Source organism: Leucoraja erinacea, chromosome 2, assembly GCF_028641065.1.
Source record: "Leucoraja erinacea ecotype New England chromosome 2, Leri_hhj_1, whole genome shotgun sequence".
In the NCBI taxonomy this organism is placed as follows: Eukaryota; Metazoa; Chordata; class Chondrichthyes; order Rajiformes; family Rajidae; genus Leucoraja; species Leucoraja erinaceus.
The window spans coordinates 107474924-107492107 of record NC_073378.1 but is presented as its reverse complement, the minus strand read 5'-3'; the positions used below and the strand labels follow the sequence as shown (position 1 = coordinate 107492107).

Genomic DNA, 17184 nt, shown 5'->3' with positions numbered 1-17184 from the left:
AGTGTAGTACCATCGGCAGTATGTGGGTCGGGGAGTGGATACAGCAAGACGACTTGTATTGGAGATCAAAATTGCTGAGGTTGAGAAGTTGTGCAGAACAGAGACTGAATGAGCAAATAGCAAAACTTCCTTGGGAGAGCATTTTTAAATTATACTCGAGTGAGCAATACAGAAAGAAACTTAAATGCAATGCAAGTGAGATGGATCTATACTAAGGTAGCAAAGAAGTGAAAATACCCAAGCAGAACAAGGCAGGTAATGTCATCCAATATCCACACCAACCTGGCTGAGCTCTATTTTCGTTGCTAGCATTGGTAAGAACGAACCGTCTCAGAACTGCGGCTTCTTCTTAACAATCAGGTTCTTCATCCATCCTACGCTCCTCTAACCACAATGTATGAATGAATGAATGAATATTTTATAGTCATTGCACAATACTGTGCAACGAAATTCCATTGCATCTCGTCCGGTTAAAAAAATACAAACACGCCAACCATTGACACATATGTACACTTATTAGTAAAAATAATAAATAAGTATAAATAATAAATAAATAAACAACCCTATAGAGGCACTGAACCACTATGGACGCTGCACTATATGATTGCTCTGCGTACTTTGTTTTTTTGCATTATCATAGTCTAGTTTACTGAGAATCTTTGATTTAAAAAAAAAAATTATTTTTGTTGTTACATCTGATATGCTTGCAAAGCTGCAGCAAGCAAGAATTTCATTGTTCCTGTTCAATGAGCCAATTTGCCAAGTTACCAAGATGGCGCCTACCTGCGGCGACATTTTGCGAACGGCACAACGAAAAATAGTGAAATACAGTATTTTTGAACTCGCCTGCATCAGAGAATCCACTGAAATCAACGCTGTAAGTAGCGAGCTGCTAACGCATTTAAATGCATTAGTGCTACTGCGAACTACCGATGTTAGCAACGGTAAGGGAATCCCCGATCAGAGGGGAATCCCGATATCGCGGAGGCGCGCAGGTACAGTAAGAACATTACCTGTAAACACCGGAGAGGCCTTACCTCGAGGCATTTACTACCATAGCTGGGGACTTCAACAAAGCAAACCTCAAGAAATCGCAATGTTCAGGGACTCGGCAACGGACCTGAATGAATACGCCACAGTCGTTACAGACTTCATAAAGAAATGTGTGGCGGACTGCATCCCAACAAAAACCTTCTAAGTGTTTCCCAATCAGAAGCCTGGGATGAACTACGAGATCCGCATTCTTCTGAAGTCCAGACAGCGGGCATTCATGTCTGAAAATACCGAGGACTACAAGAAGTCCAGATATGACCTTGGTAAGGCCATCAAAAAGGCCAAAAGGGATTTCTGCTCCAAGCTGGAGGATGAGACAGATGTTCGACAGCTGTGGCGGGGCCTGAATGCAATCACCTCCTACAAGGCGAAATCAGGAGGCAGCTCAATTGTCAGCGAAGCATCACTCAGTGACGAGCTCAATGCGTTTTACGCACGCTTAGAACACTGATGTGCCTTCTCGAGCCCCCATTCGCTGTGATGGTATTTCGGTCACGGTCACAGAGGTTGACGTCAGAAAATCCTTCTGAGGGGTGAACCCTTGGAAAGTGCCTGCACCTGATGGCATACCCAGTCGTGTTCTAAAAACCTGTGGGGACCAACAGGCTGGAGTTTTTACGGACATTTTCAACCTCTCACTTCTGAGGTCTGAGATTCCCACCTGCTTTAAAAGGGCATCAATTATACCAGTGCCCAAGAATAGTAAGGTGACGTGCCTCAATGACTATCGACCAGTGGCACTAACGTCTGTGGTGATGAAGTGCTTTGAGAGGTTGATCATGGCGCAAATCAACTCGTACCTCGACAAAAACCTGGACCCACTGCAGTTCGCTTATCGCCACAACAGATCAACGGTGGATGTGATCTCGCTGGCTCTCCACGCTGCTCTGGACCACTTGGATGACAAAAATTCATATGTCAGGCTGTTATTCATTGACTACAGCTCGGCATTTAATACAATCATCCCCTCCAAGCTGGTTACCAAACTCGCAGAACTGGGTCTCTGCGCATCCTCGACTTCCTCATTCACATTCGTATTGGTGGAAATGTGTCAGCCTCAATAACAATCAGCACGGGAGCACCTCAAGGCTGTGTGCTCAGCCCCCTGCTGTACTCACTCTATACTCATGACTGCGTAGCCGGTCATCGTGCGAACTCCATCATCAAGTTCGCTGATGACACCACTGTTGTGGAACGTATCACTGATAGAGATGAGAGAGTATAGAAGTGAGATCGACCGTCTGACCAAATGGTGCCCGCACAATAGCCTGCCTCTCAACACCAGCAAACCCAAGGAATTGATTGTGGACTTTGGAAGGGGTAGGATGGGGACCCATAGTCCCGTTTATATCAAAGGGTGGAAATGGTCAAGAGCTTCAAATTCCCGGGCGTGCGTATCTCTGAAGATCTCTCCTGGTCCGAGAACACTGATGCAATTACAAAGAAAGCACATCAGTGCCTCTACTTCCTGAGAAGAGAACGGAGTCGGTATGTCAAGGAGGACTCTCTCGAACTTCTACAGGTGCACAGTAGAGAGCATGCTGGCCGGTTGCATCGTGGCTTGGTTCGGCAACTTGAGCGTCCAGGAGCGGAAAAGTCTGTAAAAAGTTGTGAACACTGCCCAGTCCATCGTCGGCTCTGACCTCCCTACCATCGAGGGGATCTATTGCAGTCTCTGCCTCAAAAAGGCTGCCAGCATCACCATCCTGGTATAATGGTATATGGTCACACTGATCTGTTCTGTATTTATTTAAGCCTACTATATTCTGTTGTGCTGAAGCAAAGCAAGAATTTAATTGTCCTATCTGGGACACATGACAATAAACTTTCTTGAATCTTGAATTCTGAAGCACACAACAAATAAACTCCCTTGACTCCTGAAGACATTGGGGATGTTGCATGTAGGGAGAATGTGCCATCACCAACAGATCTCACACAAGATTAGGGAAATCAGCAGGGAATAAAATCAGCAGGATTATCCATCGTGGGTTTTTGGAATGATGAGAGTCAGGGACAGTATTATGGAGAAAGGTGATGTGTATTGAAACAGTTTGGAGCAGGTTTGTTGCTGTAGATAAATAAAACTTTAATTAATGTAGCGCTGAGGATAGCAATCGCACTCAATTTACAGCTGGTAATTGCTTGACTGGTTAAAATCTATACTTGGCTTGAAGTGTTGTACATTCTACCTCCACTTTATAAAAGGTACTGATATTCTTAAGGCTGCTTTGCTGATTTATCAGCTTGACCCAAGATACACCAGAACATGATGTTACTTTGTGTACTTGACTCGTTACATGTGTACAGTGATGTCATCTGTCAAGAATTGGAATGGTACACATCGACTCTCAGCATATTGAGGTTTTGTGTAGTTGCTATCCTATAAACACAACTGTTTCAATTCAGGGTCAGCAGTCTTAACAGCAAATGAAAAGAATATTAACTGCATAAAGTCAACCATTGCACCTACAGGAGATCATTTTCTGGCATCAAATTATTCAAAATCAAAATAGTAACCGCTTACTTTCAATATGATGAATACATCATTGCACAAGTAGCAGAAACAAAGAACTGCAAATCCTGATTAATACACAAAAAGATAAACTGTGCTGCAGCAACTCAGGTCAGGCAACATCCCTAATTATTTATTTCAATGTGACAGTAATTGGAGCTAAAGCACGAAGCACTAAATTCACAGCGAGGACAGGGTGATTGGTGGCAGTGGTACCTGTGTGATACACGAGTCTCTTGTGTTTGCCCACAAAAGAATGATCAGGAAAGAATGCAGAGAAGATTTACAAGAGCTCGAAGGCCTGAACTATAGGGAAAGGTTGGGCAGGGTATGACTTTATTCCATGGAACACAGGAAGCTAAAGGGTGATCATATAGAGGTGTATAAAATCATTAGGGGAATAGGGAATAGGGGTGAACATCCAGTCTGATTCAGAATGGGGGAATCAAGAACCAGAGACCACAAATTTAAGGTGAGAGGGGAAAGATTCAATAGGAACCCAAGGGGTAATGTTTTCCACCCAGAAGGGTGGTAGATATATGGAGTGAGCTGCCAGAGGAGGTAGTTGAGGCAGATACTATAAAAGCATTAAAAATACACTTGGACGGGTACATGGTTTAGAACATTTTAATGGAATATGGGCCAACTGCAGCAAATGGGACCAGCTTCGATGAGGCATTTTGGACAAGATCCAAGATACATTTATTTGTCACATGTGCCAGTTGGCACAGTGAAATGTGATCACCATACAGCCATAAAATAAAGTAAAGAACACAACACACGATAGAGTTCAGCATAAAACATCCCCACACAGCAGAATCAAAAGTTTCCCATTGTGAGGGAAGGCACCAAAGTCAGTCATCTTCCTCTGATGTTCACCCGTGGTCGGGGCCTCCGGAGCCCTCCGCAGTCGCCGCTACGGGCAGCCCGCCGCTCAGGCCCGCTCGCTGGGATGTTGGAACTCCCGATGCCGGAACGGGAGGCCAACCTCAGCGGGTTGGACCTCCAAATCGTCTGCTTCCCACCGGAGTCCGCAGCTCCCGATGTCCCCAAGCCGCCGGGCGGAGATTCAACGCTGGCGGCCCTCGGCAAAGGGCCCCAGGGACTCTGCGATGTCAGTCAGCGCTCCGTGAACCACAGCCCCACGATGTTGGAGCAGTGGGCCCAACCCTCCGGAGCTTCAAACGGCAATCCAGGAAGGATCATCGTCGTTCATCGGCCGCTCCACGGTGAATCCAAACGTGGTAAGGATACGCACCTGGCTGACCCTCTATCGCGTGCACCCCGGAAGATCTGTGAAGGCCGTCCACGCCGGATGATAACTTTATCGTAATGACTGTATTTTATTCCCTCGTCCTGTGTGGAGGATTTGGTTACTGCTGCTGACAGTACATTATGGTCACTTGCCTCCACCATTAAGCGCGACTGGCCAGACAAACACTACAACGTTCCACTGACAGTCCGACCTTTCTTTGCCATCCGTGATGAGCTAGTGCTGCAGGATGACATTATTGTAAAAGGCCATAAGGCAGTAGTCCCTGCGTCGCTGCACAACAAGTATTTTAAGGTTGTCCATGCAGGGCACCCAGGCGCTGAAGCCATCCTACGGGCAAGAAACATGTTTTACTGGCCTGGCATGGCCGCATACAGTGGCTTGCAAAAGTTTTCATACCCCTTGAACTTTTTCACATTTTGTCAAGTTACAACCACAAACGTAAATGTATTTTATTGGGATTTTATGTGATAGACCAACATAAAGTGGTGCATAATTGTGAAGTGGAAGGAAATTGATACATGGTTTTCAAATTTTTTTACAAATAAAAACCTGAAAAATGTGGTGCGCAAAAGTATTTAGCCCCCCTGAATCAATACTTTGTAGAACCACCTTTCGCTGCAATTACAGCTGCAAGTCTTTTGGGGTATGTCTCTACCAGCTTTGCACATCCAGAGACTGACATTTTTGCCCATTCTTCTTTGCAAAATAGCTCAAGCTCAGTCAGATTGGATGGAGAGCATCTGTGAACAGCAATTTTCAAGTCTTGCCAGAGATTCTCAATTGGATTGAGGCCTGGACTTTGACTGGGCCATTCTAACACATGAATATGCTTTGATCTAAACCATTCCATTGTAACTCTGGCTGTATGTTTAGGGTCATTTTCCTGCTGGAAGGTGAACCTCTGCCCCAGTCTCAAGTCTTTTGCAGACTAACAGGTTCTCTTCCAAGATTGCCCTTTATTTGGCTCCATCCATCTTCCCATCAACTCTGACCAGCTTCCCTGTCCCTGCTGAAGAAAAGCATCCCCACAGCATGATGCTGCCACCACCATGTTTCACAGTGGGGATGGTGTGTTCAGGGTGATGTGCAGTGTTAGTTTTCCGCCACACATAGCGTTTTGCATTTAGGCCAAAAACTTCAATTTTGGTCTCATCTGACCAGAGCACCTTCCTTCACATGTTTGCTGTGTCCCCCACATGGCTTGTGGCAAACTGCAAACGGGACTTCTTATGGCTTTTTTACAACAATGGCTTTCTTCTTGCCACTCTTCCATAAAGGCCTGATTTGTGGAGTGCACAACTAATAGTTGTTCTGTGGACAGATTCTCCCACCTGAGCTGTGGATCTCAGCAGCTCCTCCAGTTACCATGGGCCTCTTGGCTGCTTCTCTGATCAATGCTCTCCTTGCCCGGCGTTTCAGTTTAGGTGGACGACCATGTCTTGGTAGGTTTGCAGTTGTGCCATACTCTTTCCATTTTCGGATGATGGATTGAACAGTGCTCCGTGAGATGTTCAAACCTTGGGATTTTTTTTTTATAACCTAACCCTGCTTTAAACTTCTCCACAACTTTATCCCTGACCTGTCTGGTGTGTTCCTTGGGCTTCGTGATGCTGTTTGTTCACTAATGTTCTCTAACAAACCTCTGAGGCCTTCACAGAACAGCTGTATTTATACTGAGATTGGATTACACACAAGTGGACTCTATTTACTAATTAGGTGACTTCTGAAGGCAATTGGTTGTACTGGATTTTATTTAGGGGTATCAGAGTAAAGGGGGCTGAAAACTTTTGCACGCCACACTTTTCAGTTTTATATTTGTAAAAAAAATTTGAAAACCATGTATCATTTTGCTTCCACTTCACAATTATGCGCCACTTTGTGTTGGTCTATCACATAAAATCCCAATAAAATACATTTACGTTTGTGGTTATAACGTGACAAAATGTGGAAAAGTTCAAGGGGCATGAATACTCTTGCAAGCCACTGTACATTACCAAGAATGTGGCATCCTGTGCAGTGTGTAACAGCTTGGCACCTCATCAACAAAAGCAACCACATCTTACACATCCGGCTCCTGCTCTCCTGTGGTCTTCAGTGGCAACTGACATATTTGAATGGCATGGCAAGCAGTACCTGGTACTTGTCAATTCATATTCTGGATGGTTCGACATTGATCTTCTTAGCAGCCCCACTTCTCGCGGGGTAGTTTTGAAGCTTGCTCACCATTTTGCAGACCACGGAGCTCTGTGCATTCTGTTATCTGATAACGGCAGTCAATTTACCAGCCAACACTTCAAAGAGTTTGCTGCACGCTGGGGTTTTTGTCATATCACCAACAGCCCTGAATATCCACAGTCAAATGGACTAGCTGAGTGGGCTGTCAAGAGTGGCAGACAGCTCATGGAACGATCGTGCAGAGCTAATTCCGACGTACCTGGATCTGCCCAACCTACGCAACATCTCCCGAGACCCCATCTTGGGTTCACCAGCTCAACATTTTAGTCGAGGCAAACCCGAGCCACAGTATCTGTGGCTGATCAGCATTGATCTCAAAGGTGGTTCCACTATCGGATGTCCAATCCAGGTTAGAACAAAGGCGTGACATTCAAAAACAGTGGTATGACAAAACAAGTAGGCCGCTGCCACCATTAACCAAGGGGCAGGTGGTTTGTTGCAGACTGACACAGGTCATGACCGTATCGGTGTCATTTCTGGATCTGCTTCTGAGTCACGCTCATATATGGTCAGTGCCGATGGTGGCACCTACAGGCATAACAGACAACATATCCTGCCTGTGAATGAGCCGACTCGACCTCTGTATTATCCAGACCGTATAAGTGTACTGCCGTCTGTGCCCAGTGGCATATATCCACCTACTTCAGCACAACAACCCACTTCGGGAACGACTGCTTTGCCAGTGGCGACGCCCCCTCCGCCCGCGCTGCGGTCGCCTGTTTCATCACCGGGAATGCTGGTTCAATCTCCGACAGAGCCTGTGAAGCCACTGGCTCTGTCCCCGGTGGGGAAAAACGGAGATGGTTTTTATCGCACATGTGCTGGCCGTGTTTGCAAGCTCACCGTGAAGTACCTGGGCTATGTTTGACTTTCCTCCAGCTTATTATCAATTGCTATACATGCCTTATTTAGTCAATGGTTTTGTACTGATATTTAAATCTTTAAGAGGGAGGATGTAGATCAGTGTCACTCATATTATGTCACACTTTGTAGCCCCGCACACTAGTTTAACAGAAAGCTTCTCTTCCCTTTCTCCCTCAGCCTTGAGTTACGTATTAAGATGAAGTTACCTATGCTGTAATGCTAATAAAGTCTTTGGATCTTAATCACTAAGATATTCCAACAGCAGAAGCTCGACAGGCTCAGCAGTAGTATCCATCCTCTCTTTTCTGTAGGCGAGCCAAGGATATTTGTCTCGGGGTAATATTTTTTCCAGTGTAACTCTTACCTTTATTCAGCAAGCATCAACGTCCCTCATCTTTTTGAGTACGTAGCTTGCTCCTGGACTGTCTGGAACAGTTATTGTGTTTTACCATGTTGGTTTAAAGTAAAATGGCAACAAACCTAGAAATTGAAAGCAATTAAGATTGCCACAAAACTACGAACTAGAAATTAATCAGTTTACAAATAAGGATTCAAATCAGAAGTACACATGGAAAGAGAAAACAAAATATTTTACGGGCCTCTTTATAACGGGTTTTGGTGATAGTGGAGCACCATCGACGTGGGCCATTGCCGATACTGACACTGCCTCCACTGCCACCAATGCTGCCAACCCTTACCTGCTCCCCGGACCCCGTGGGCCACGACCAATGACTGCACTGATCCTCACCTCTCCTCCGGCCATCAACCCACCTGGATTCCAGGCCCAGCTCCAGGCCAAGGGTCTGAAGAAGGGTCTGGACCTGAGACATCACTTATCCTTGTTCTCCACAGATGCTGCCTGACCTGCTGAGGTACGCCAACACTGTGAATCCTTTTGTGTATTAACCAGCATCTGCAGTCATTTGTTTCTACTATTTATATAATTATAATCCCTTACTTGGTTATAGCGGACAGTCGGCAATAACGTACACACCTATGGTGAGTTATAATGAGGGTTTACTGTATTTGCACAGGCTTAAAAAATAATCAATTATTTTATTAGTTTAAAACAAAACAGATTGTCAAGCAATTTATTTTAAAGTAGCTTTTATAAACAGATTCTCTTGATAGACTTGGTCTGTTGATTGGGTCTTTATCCTCGGAACACTTGAAGGAAATTGCCCACACCTGCGTTGTTGCAACTGTCATCACGGGTGTCAGGTGACAACTTCAGCTCTTTGTTCTAGAACAATGTTTCTTTCTGCTTGGAAATCACTGGAAATCTGGCTAAAGGGGCCATTTAAGCAGCAGGCTCAGCTTAGTTTCTAAAATGGGCAAGTTAGTTTGTGGAAGAAACTAAAGAAATGGAAGGAAAAGCATGTCGGTGGCACAAGTGCTGGAAGTTTTGTCGGGTAGGTCCATTAAACCTTGAATGCTTTTCATTAATTAGTCACCTGTGTTTCAACTATTGTTATGAGCAGGTAATTGTGGCACCTGTTCAGTTTGTGCGTGATGATTCTTACAGCAGTGTAAGTAAAACAGATTTTGTTCCAGTCAAGACTGTGCAGTTAAAATGCGTTTAATATTTTAAGTGGCTTTCAGACTTTGGGATTTAGTGCAGGGATATCTTCAGTCTCATGGGCCTTCCTTCTGCATAATTGTTCTCAGCTCAGAACCCCTCTGAGCTACCAGAACTTACATCATTGAACAGTACAGTGCAGGAGCAGGCCCTTTGGCAATGATGTACTGAACATGATACCAAATGAAACTGACCCCTTCTATATCTTTCCATCTCTGCATATTCATGTGCACATCCAAAATCCTCTTCAACGGCACTCTTCCAGGCTCTCACCAATCTCTGCATAAAAACAAGCTTGCCCCAAATGCCTCCTCCAAACTTTTCTCTTCTGACCTAAAAGCTACACCCTCTGGTTTCTGATATGTGTTACTATATTATAATGAACCTTTTCATTGATGTTGGGTGGTTGAATGGTTGCAGATTTCAGGGGGTTCTGGATCCTGATTCACATTTCCCCATGTATCCAGAGTTCCCAGATTCGTGAATTTGTTCAAAGTATTTTGAGAGCCACTTCTCTTTGCCTTTATGCCCCTTGCTTCTTGAACCCAAGAAGTCTAACACTTTTCATAAATAACTTTGACTAACTTGGAACATGTTCAACAATACCTATTGTGACGTGTCAATGAACAGTTTGCCAAGTACTTTTGTGGATCTTCTCAGATTCAGATTCAACTTTAATTGTCATTGTCTGTGTACAGTACAGAGACACCAAAATGCTTCTCTTGAAGTGCTTGTGGGTAATTCGAGTCACCCTGTAAATCCAGTCCAGTCTAAAACCATTGAATGTACTACATATTCATATTTGCAAATATTTAAAATTCATTTGATGTAATAGCCATGAAAAACTGAATATTAGAGTTGAGAGTGATTGCGTGGAACACCAAGGCAGCATTTGACCAGGTGTGGCAGCAAGGTTTCTTGGTAAAACTTAAAGGGCCTGCCCCACTAGGGCATCATTTGCTCGTCGCGCAGGTGGTGCGTGAAGATTTTGTGAATCCCAAAATCCTGGGGCACCGCGCGCAAATCACGCCCAAGTGGGACAGGCCTTTAAGTCAATTGGTAACAAATGAACAGACTCCTATCTTGCATAAAGGAGAATGGTTGGTATTGTTGAGCTCAAGCATCCCAGCTCCATTATGTCACTGCAGCTTCAATTCCAACAGAAAAGAGCAAGTGACTGAAGAAAGGTCTCGATCCGAAATGTCACCCATTCCTTCTCTCCAGAGAAGTTGCCCGTCCTGCTGAGTTACTCCAGCTTTTTGTATCCACCTTCAGAAAGTTTGTAGTGGTTCAAAATGCACTTCACCAAGGTTAATTGGGAATGTGCAATGATTCTGACTTTCCCAGGTCTCTGATCCAATAAAATAATTCAGTGTTTTTTATAGAAGTTTTGCATTTGCAATCAGAATTACATGAGCGCTGGTGAAATTAAAGTTTAATTTGTTATACTTGCAATTTCAACAATAGTGGCTTAAACATATTTAACTTGAAATTTTAAAATGACGTTCATCTCCCCAGACAAATGTGGTTTCAAGTCTTTACTTGAGAAGTTTAATCAATTGAATAGGTCGAACATGCATCACTGGTTTGGAGGAATGCAATAGTGTTGAACTGGGGTCAGGGTCAGATGCGGGAGTGTTGGGAAGGGGTGATGTAGGATACCTGGCAGCTTGAGGAATGTGTTTCTTTAAGAGGGGGGAAAATATCATTTAGTACATCTCTTTTTCAGGAGTCTAAGCAAAGTAAGTTTCTATAATGTTTAATATTGGTCCTGGGAACTAGCATGGAAAGAAGTAATTTAGCCATAGCTTTTTTGATAAACTTTCACCTAACCAACAGCAATTTGCTGTGCGTAAATAAAAAAACATTGTTAATTCCACTGCTGCTGCATTTCAGTTTAGAGATAAAGCGTGCAAACAGGCCCTTCGACCCACCGAGCCTGTGCTAGCTAGCAATCCCCAGTGCATGTTCACTATTCCACACAAAACTAGGGACAATTTTCAATTATACCAAGCCAATTAACCTATAAACATGTACATCTTTGGAGTGTGGGAGGAAACTGGAAATCCAGGAGCAAACCCACGCAAGTCATGGGGAGAACATACAAACTCCATACAGACATGCACCCATAGTCAGGATTGAACCCAGGTCTCTGGCGCTGTAAGGCAGCAACTTTACTGCTGCACCAACATACCGCCTGTGACGCATGACTTAGTTATTAGTGTGGAATTATTTTCATGATATTTTACTTTGGGTGATGATTAACTTAATTAAGATTATTGTTGCAATTCATAATTGACGATCGTTTTTTTGTGGTAAAAGTTATATTTTCCTTTTTTCTTTGCATTTCAAAAATGTTTTTGCCTCCTGTCTTCTTGACACCATTTTTTGTCCTGTTTTTATAGTTCCAGTCTTAAAATAGTATGGAAGAATCTTATTCAGGTGCAGCCATTGAAGTCCTGGAAAGATCGAATTGTTGATAAAACTGATATTGTGCACTTTATATAAAGTCCAGATAATCTTTAGAGGAGTAATGATCTTGCAATTGATCCCTGAAATATATCAGTACTTGTACGTTTTCATGATCTAATAGTTGTCCATTAAGCACTATCTGCTTAGTGTTCTTCAACTAAGTCTTTGGAAAATCAATAAATCTGACACCCCTTTGCATTTTCTTTCTGTATGCACCCTAATTTCCTGAAATCAATTTTCAATGTTAATATTGTTGAACAATATTAAAAAGCATGACCTTAATCCTTGTCTTGCTAATTCCATTTCCAATGTGACCTCCAGAAGTATTCATTACCAGAAATTAACTTTAAATACATATTTACTTCTATAAGTCTTAAAGATGTGATTGATTACCTATCATTTCTTACAGGTGAAATACAATTTATCTGCACAAAAGATAGACGCAAATAGCTGAAGTAACTCAGGCAGTATCTCTGGAGAAAAGGAATAGGTGATGTTTCGGGTTGAGACCTTCCTTCAGATTGAGAGTCAGGGGAAAGAGAAACAATTTATTTTGTTTTCTCTCAATTTGTTTTGAGAGCATGCTTCACAATAACCTTCGTGAAAGGAAAAAAATACAAATTTTACTTTTTTAGGACCATGCAATGCAATGTCTTAGGATCATCACAAAAGCTTATTTCTCTATCTTTGATGAATTAAATGAACTTTTAAATTGCTTTGTAAATACATTGTGTATTCAATAATAATAGAAAATCAAATGTTTTCTATCTATTTCAGTGTGATAATGCTAAAGGGCTCAAAGCCTTCTTTGATGGCATCAAATATGGACCTAAACACTTGATGATCTTTGGTGGGGTGTGTCCTTCTATTACATCCATCATTGCAGAATCACTTAAAGAATGGAATCTGGTCCAGGTAAGAGATGGTGTTATTATTAACTATTGGACCTAAGGCATCTTATGGGTCAATTTGCTTGGTTTTAATTGTGTGTACAATTTGCAGTCATTTCTGTGAGTGAACAAAATATGCTGACCAGGAAAGTGTAAAAAAAGGAATGAAGATTTTGTGGTTGCTCTTTGCTTGCTGTATGTTACTTGATGATAGACACATAAGTTATTAGATTTTTAAAAATGTAATGTTGATAATATTTCAAACATGGTGATAAGTTCCTCAGCTAAATTTTGTAAAGTTATACATTTACACACCGTGCACTTAATGTGCTGCAAATATAATTAATCATTAAATAATTTTGAAATGCAGCTGAGCTGGACAATCATAATTGGGTTGTAATTGTGTAGAATTTAAGCATATTGGGGCTTCATGTTCATTCCAATTTTATGACATTATTATACACTTTGCAAGGATTGATTCATATGTTGATTTATTATAGTCATGTACCGGAGGCAGCTTAAACCTACATACAACAATTAACTGTGAATAGGTGCCACACTGCTCTATGCAACAAGCAAAATCACTAGAATTAGAGCGGTATTATGAAAAAAGATGTACAGTTATCACTGAAAGATGTGTACTGGAGGCAATCTTTTGAAACAATGCAGATTGTTTGAACTTGCAAGAAAAAATGGAGGTTGCAATGCTGGGTATTAATGATTTCTCCATCTAGAACTTGAATAGTTTCACAATTGGATTTCTGCAATTGTGAGGAAAAGATGATGAAAACATATTAGTAATAGGTGTCAGTGTATATTGCATAAAAACAGAGGATGTGAAAGCAGATAGGGCAGGGTATTGATTCTTGACAGAGAAGAGAGCAGAAGGAAGGACTCTAAAAATAAATAATTTAATCTACTTTGTAGGTGGCTACAGACGGAAGTCAATTGATCATCTGATCCACATATTCTTCATTTAAAACTAAAAGCTTGTAAATTGTTTTAAAGTACTGCAATGCTAAACACAAGCATTATGTTGGCAGTGAACATATGATTGCTCCGATACAACACCCTCTGTACTTGTATAATTCCAACATCTCGACACCCAAATGGGGATTTTCTAGTTTTGGACAGTTCGGTTTGATGAAAATTGCACCTGTCACTCTTCGGGCTCGCTTCTGTCAACCTGACGACCAACCGGTTTGGCATTTAAACGCATGGCCTGCTGTTCCTTGAGGCATTTTACATTAAAACTATAATGCACATGTACATAATTGGACAGATGTGGTAGGAACTAAAAGTCAATTTTAGCTGATAATTTTGGAAGTGATGGGAAGCACTGTTGTAGCTTCTAAAGAATTATATCGTACCAGGTTTGTGCTGGGGATCTGGATTATATGATGAGGCAAATTGTCCATCTTGTAATTCACTTGGGTCCCTTAGTTTGATTTTCATCTTCACATGCAACCAATCACTCTTAAACCATATTACCGTACTACATTGTTTTTAACGTGTTACAACAGCATTTAGTATTGAACAATACTAACATAAATAATTAGTTTAACTTTAGACCTTTACTCATTGGAATATGGTACAATAGGGCGGTCACAATGGCGCAGCGGTAGAGTTGCTGCCTTACAGCAAATGCAGCGCCGGAGATCCAAGTTCTTTCCCAGCTACGTATGCTGCCTGTACGGAGTTTGTACGTTCTCCTCGTGCCTTCATGGGTTTTCTCTGAGATCTTCGGTTTCCTCCAACACTCCAAAGGCATACAGGTTTGTAGGTTAATTGGCTTGGCAAATGTAAAAATTGCCCCCAGTGGGTGTAGGATAGTGTTAATATGCGGGCATCGCTGGTTGGCATGGACCCAGTGGGCCGAACAACATATTTCTCTAAACTAATTTTAAAAAATCCTAATTTAAGTTGACTGCAGTGACAGTGGATGCTTTCCTCACAAAAGGGAGCATACATTTTAAATAAACAGTAACACAAAGACATTTTTCTTTGGCTGTTGTAGAGTCCTCCCAAAATATGTGTCTTTCTGTTTAAGAAATTGCCATATTTCCTTGATAAATCATTCCCACTACCCCACTTGGCTGAACATTGTGTATTGATGGATATTACTTCATAAAATGAGACTAACAAGAAAGGTTGAAACATTCACAACAATCTTCAGGTTCAGCCATGATGCTGGCATCTGCCTAATTGGAGAAAATTGACCATTTGTCCTGATTACCAAGATTGGACTTTACTGGACTTTATCTTGCGCTAAACATCATTCCCTTTATCATGTATCTGTACACTGTGGATGGATTGTTTGTAATCATGTATAGTCTTTCCACTGACTGGTTAGCATGCAACAAAAAGCTTTTCACTGTACCCCAGTACATGTGATAATAAACTAAACTAAAAAGAGATTTAAAATAAACCATCATCCAGTGCCATGGGTCAAACAATAATTGCTGAAAGCTAGTTATCTCAATTTGTGAAAGTTGCTGCAGGTGGTTAATACGGTGGTGCTTTAAGGCCAAATTACTTTTATTATAAGGGGAGGGGGAAAATATTTGTTTGATTGTAAATCATTGCAATTAATTATGAAATGAAATGAACCTCATGTAGCAAGACTTGGACTCCTTTCAGTCTTGGGCTGATCATTGGAAAGTGTCATTTGTGACTATCACCAACGAGTGAAATGTTGATACCAATTGACACTTGGGTGCATTGCTGTCATTAAATCCCACAGCATCAAGGTGATGCTGTGGGATTTACGGTTTATATGGTTAGTGGGAATTTTCAGCATTCATCACAAGTGAACCAACCACCTGCAAAGAGCAAGTTAGGTGATTAATTTCCTCATTCCAAGTGCCCATTCGCCACATGGCATGTCAAACAATGCAACACTTGGTCTGGTCGAAGTGTAGCTTCAACAACGTTTAAAATTTGACAGCATCCACTTCAAAGGAGTCCACTTGATTGGCATCCTATTCATCATGCCAGGTGTTCTCATAATCCACTGCCACTGCAGAGTGGCTGCAACATGCACATTCCAAATGTTGCATTGCCACAGCACATCAATCTTTCTGCGACACCTTGCAAGGCGAGTACTATTGAAAAGGACAATGGCAGCTTGTGAAAAGGCATCAACTTGTGCAATTCTATCTAAAGTCCTGCACTATCCTGAATGTAACGTATCTCTACCCCTCCACTGTTACTGGGTCAAAATCTCATGATTTGAATCATAAATTGAAGTAGTCCCCTCTCATCAATTGACCTGGTTTAAGAGTACGAGTTGTTACACCTTGGGAGTCTGGCTATAAATAAAATATATATACAAATTTAAAATAGTTATGACTTGGCTAGCCAACCCCTGTCCTATACTGTTACTTATCTATTTGTCACCTGATATAATTCTTGGGCTAACATTGCTGTTCCCCACTAAACTTCTAGTAACCTGGTAATGGCATGAGTTTATTCTGCTAAAATGAAATCCATATTGTGCATTATTTAAAAATTGCTAACTGGGCAGTAAGTGTTTGACAGATAGGTTGTCAATGTAAATATATATATTTTTTCAAAATAAATATCTAATTTATGCTTTCAAGTAAGTTTCAGTATCTGTTGGTGTGCTTAACATTACAGCCCTTGATGAGAATATAATTTTAACACTGGTCCCACAATTTAACTACAAAGCTGATGATGTGATTGGTATGGTCCCAAAAAATGATTCAATGTGAACGAGCCTTGGGATTTTAATGTCCTGAGGATATTACCAGACACTGTATAAATCCTCTTGTTTCACTATGTAAAAACATGCACAACACAGAAATTGTTAGGTCAATTAACTTGTTCAATTTGTATGCAGATTATCATTGCCTTGTGAGAGCATTAAATCCACAATGGAACTAGTTGTATCTACTCCATTTTTCCAAATCTCTTGCATGGATTCCTGATTAAATTATTGTCCACAAATGAATTTGTGATGAATATAATTTCTTAATCGTAGGAACTACCCCTTTTTTTTATTTGAATGTCCTTCAGTATTAATTATCTTTGCACTCATTGTCTTGTGCAACCCAATTATAGAATTCCTTGCAAGTCTGACCTGTGAATGTGTAACTTCTATCTTCGACAGTATATTGATGACACACTGCTTTTAGGCACGATGTGTTAGTAATATTCAATGAATTCGGTTTATTGTCATGTATACCAAGGTACAGTGAAAAACCTTTGTTGTGAGCTGATCAGTTAGTGGAAAGGCAAATACATCAATACAATCGAGCCATCCACAGTAATGACAAAATTT

General features: G+C 41.6%; 1 protein-coding gene across 1 annotated transcript in view; it reads left to right on the top strand.

Moving 5' to 3' along the window:
• The window catches only part of gabbr2 (gamma-aminobutyric acid (GABA) B receptor, 2), a 753408-nt gene that overhangs the window by 198357 nt on the left and 537867 nt on the right, over window positions 1-17184 (top strand). Inside the window, exon 2 of the mRNA XM_055662806.1 lies at window positions 12769-12906. Coding sequence (XP_055518781.1) covers window positions 12769-12906 — 138 coding nt within the window. The remainder of the gene's footprint in view (window positions 1-12768; window positions 12907-17184) is intronic.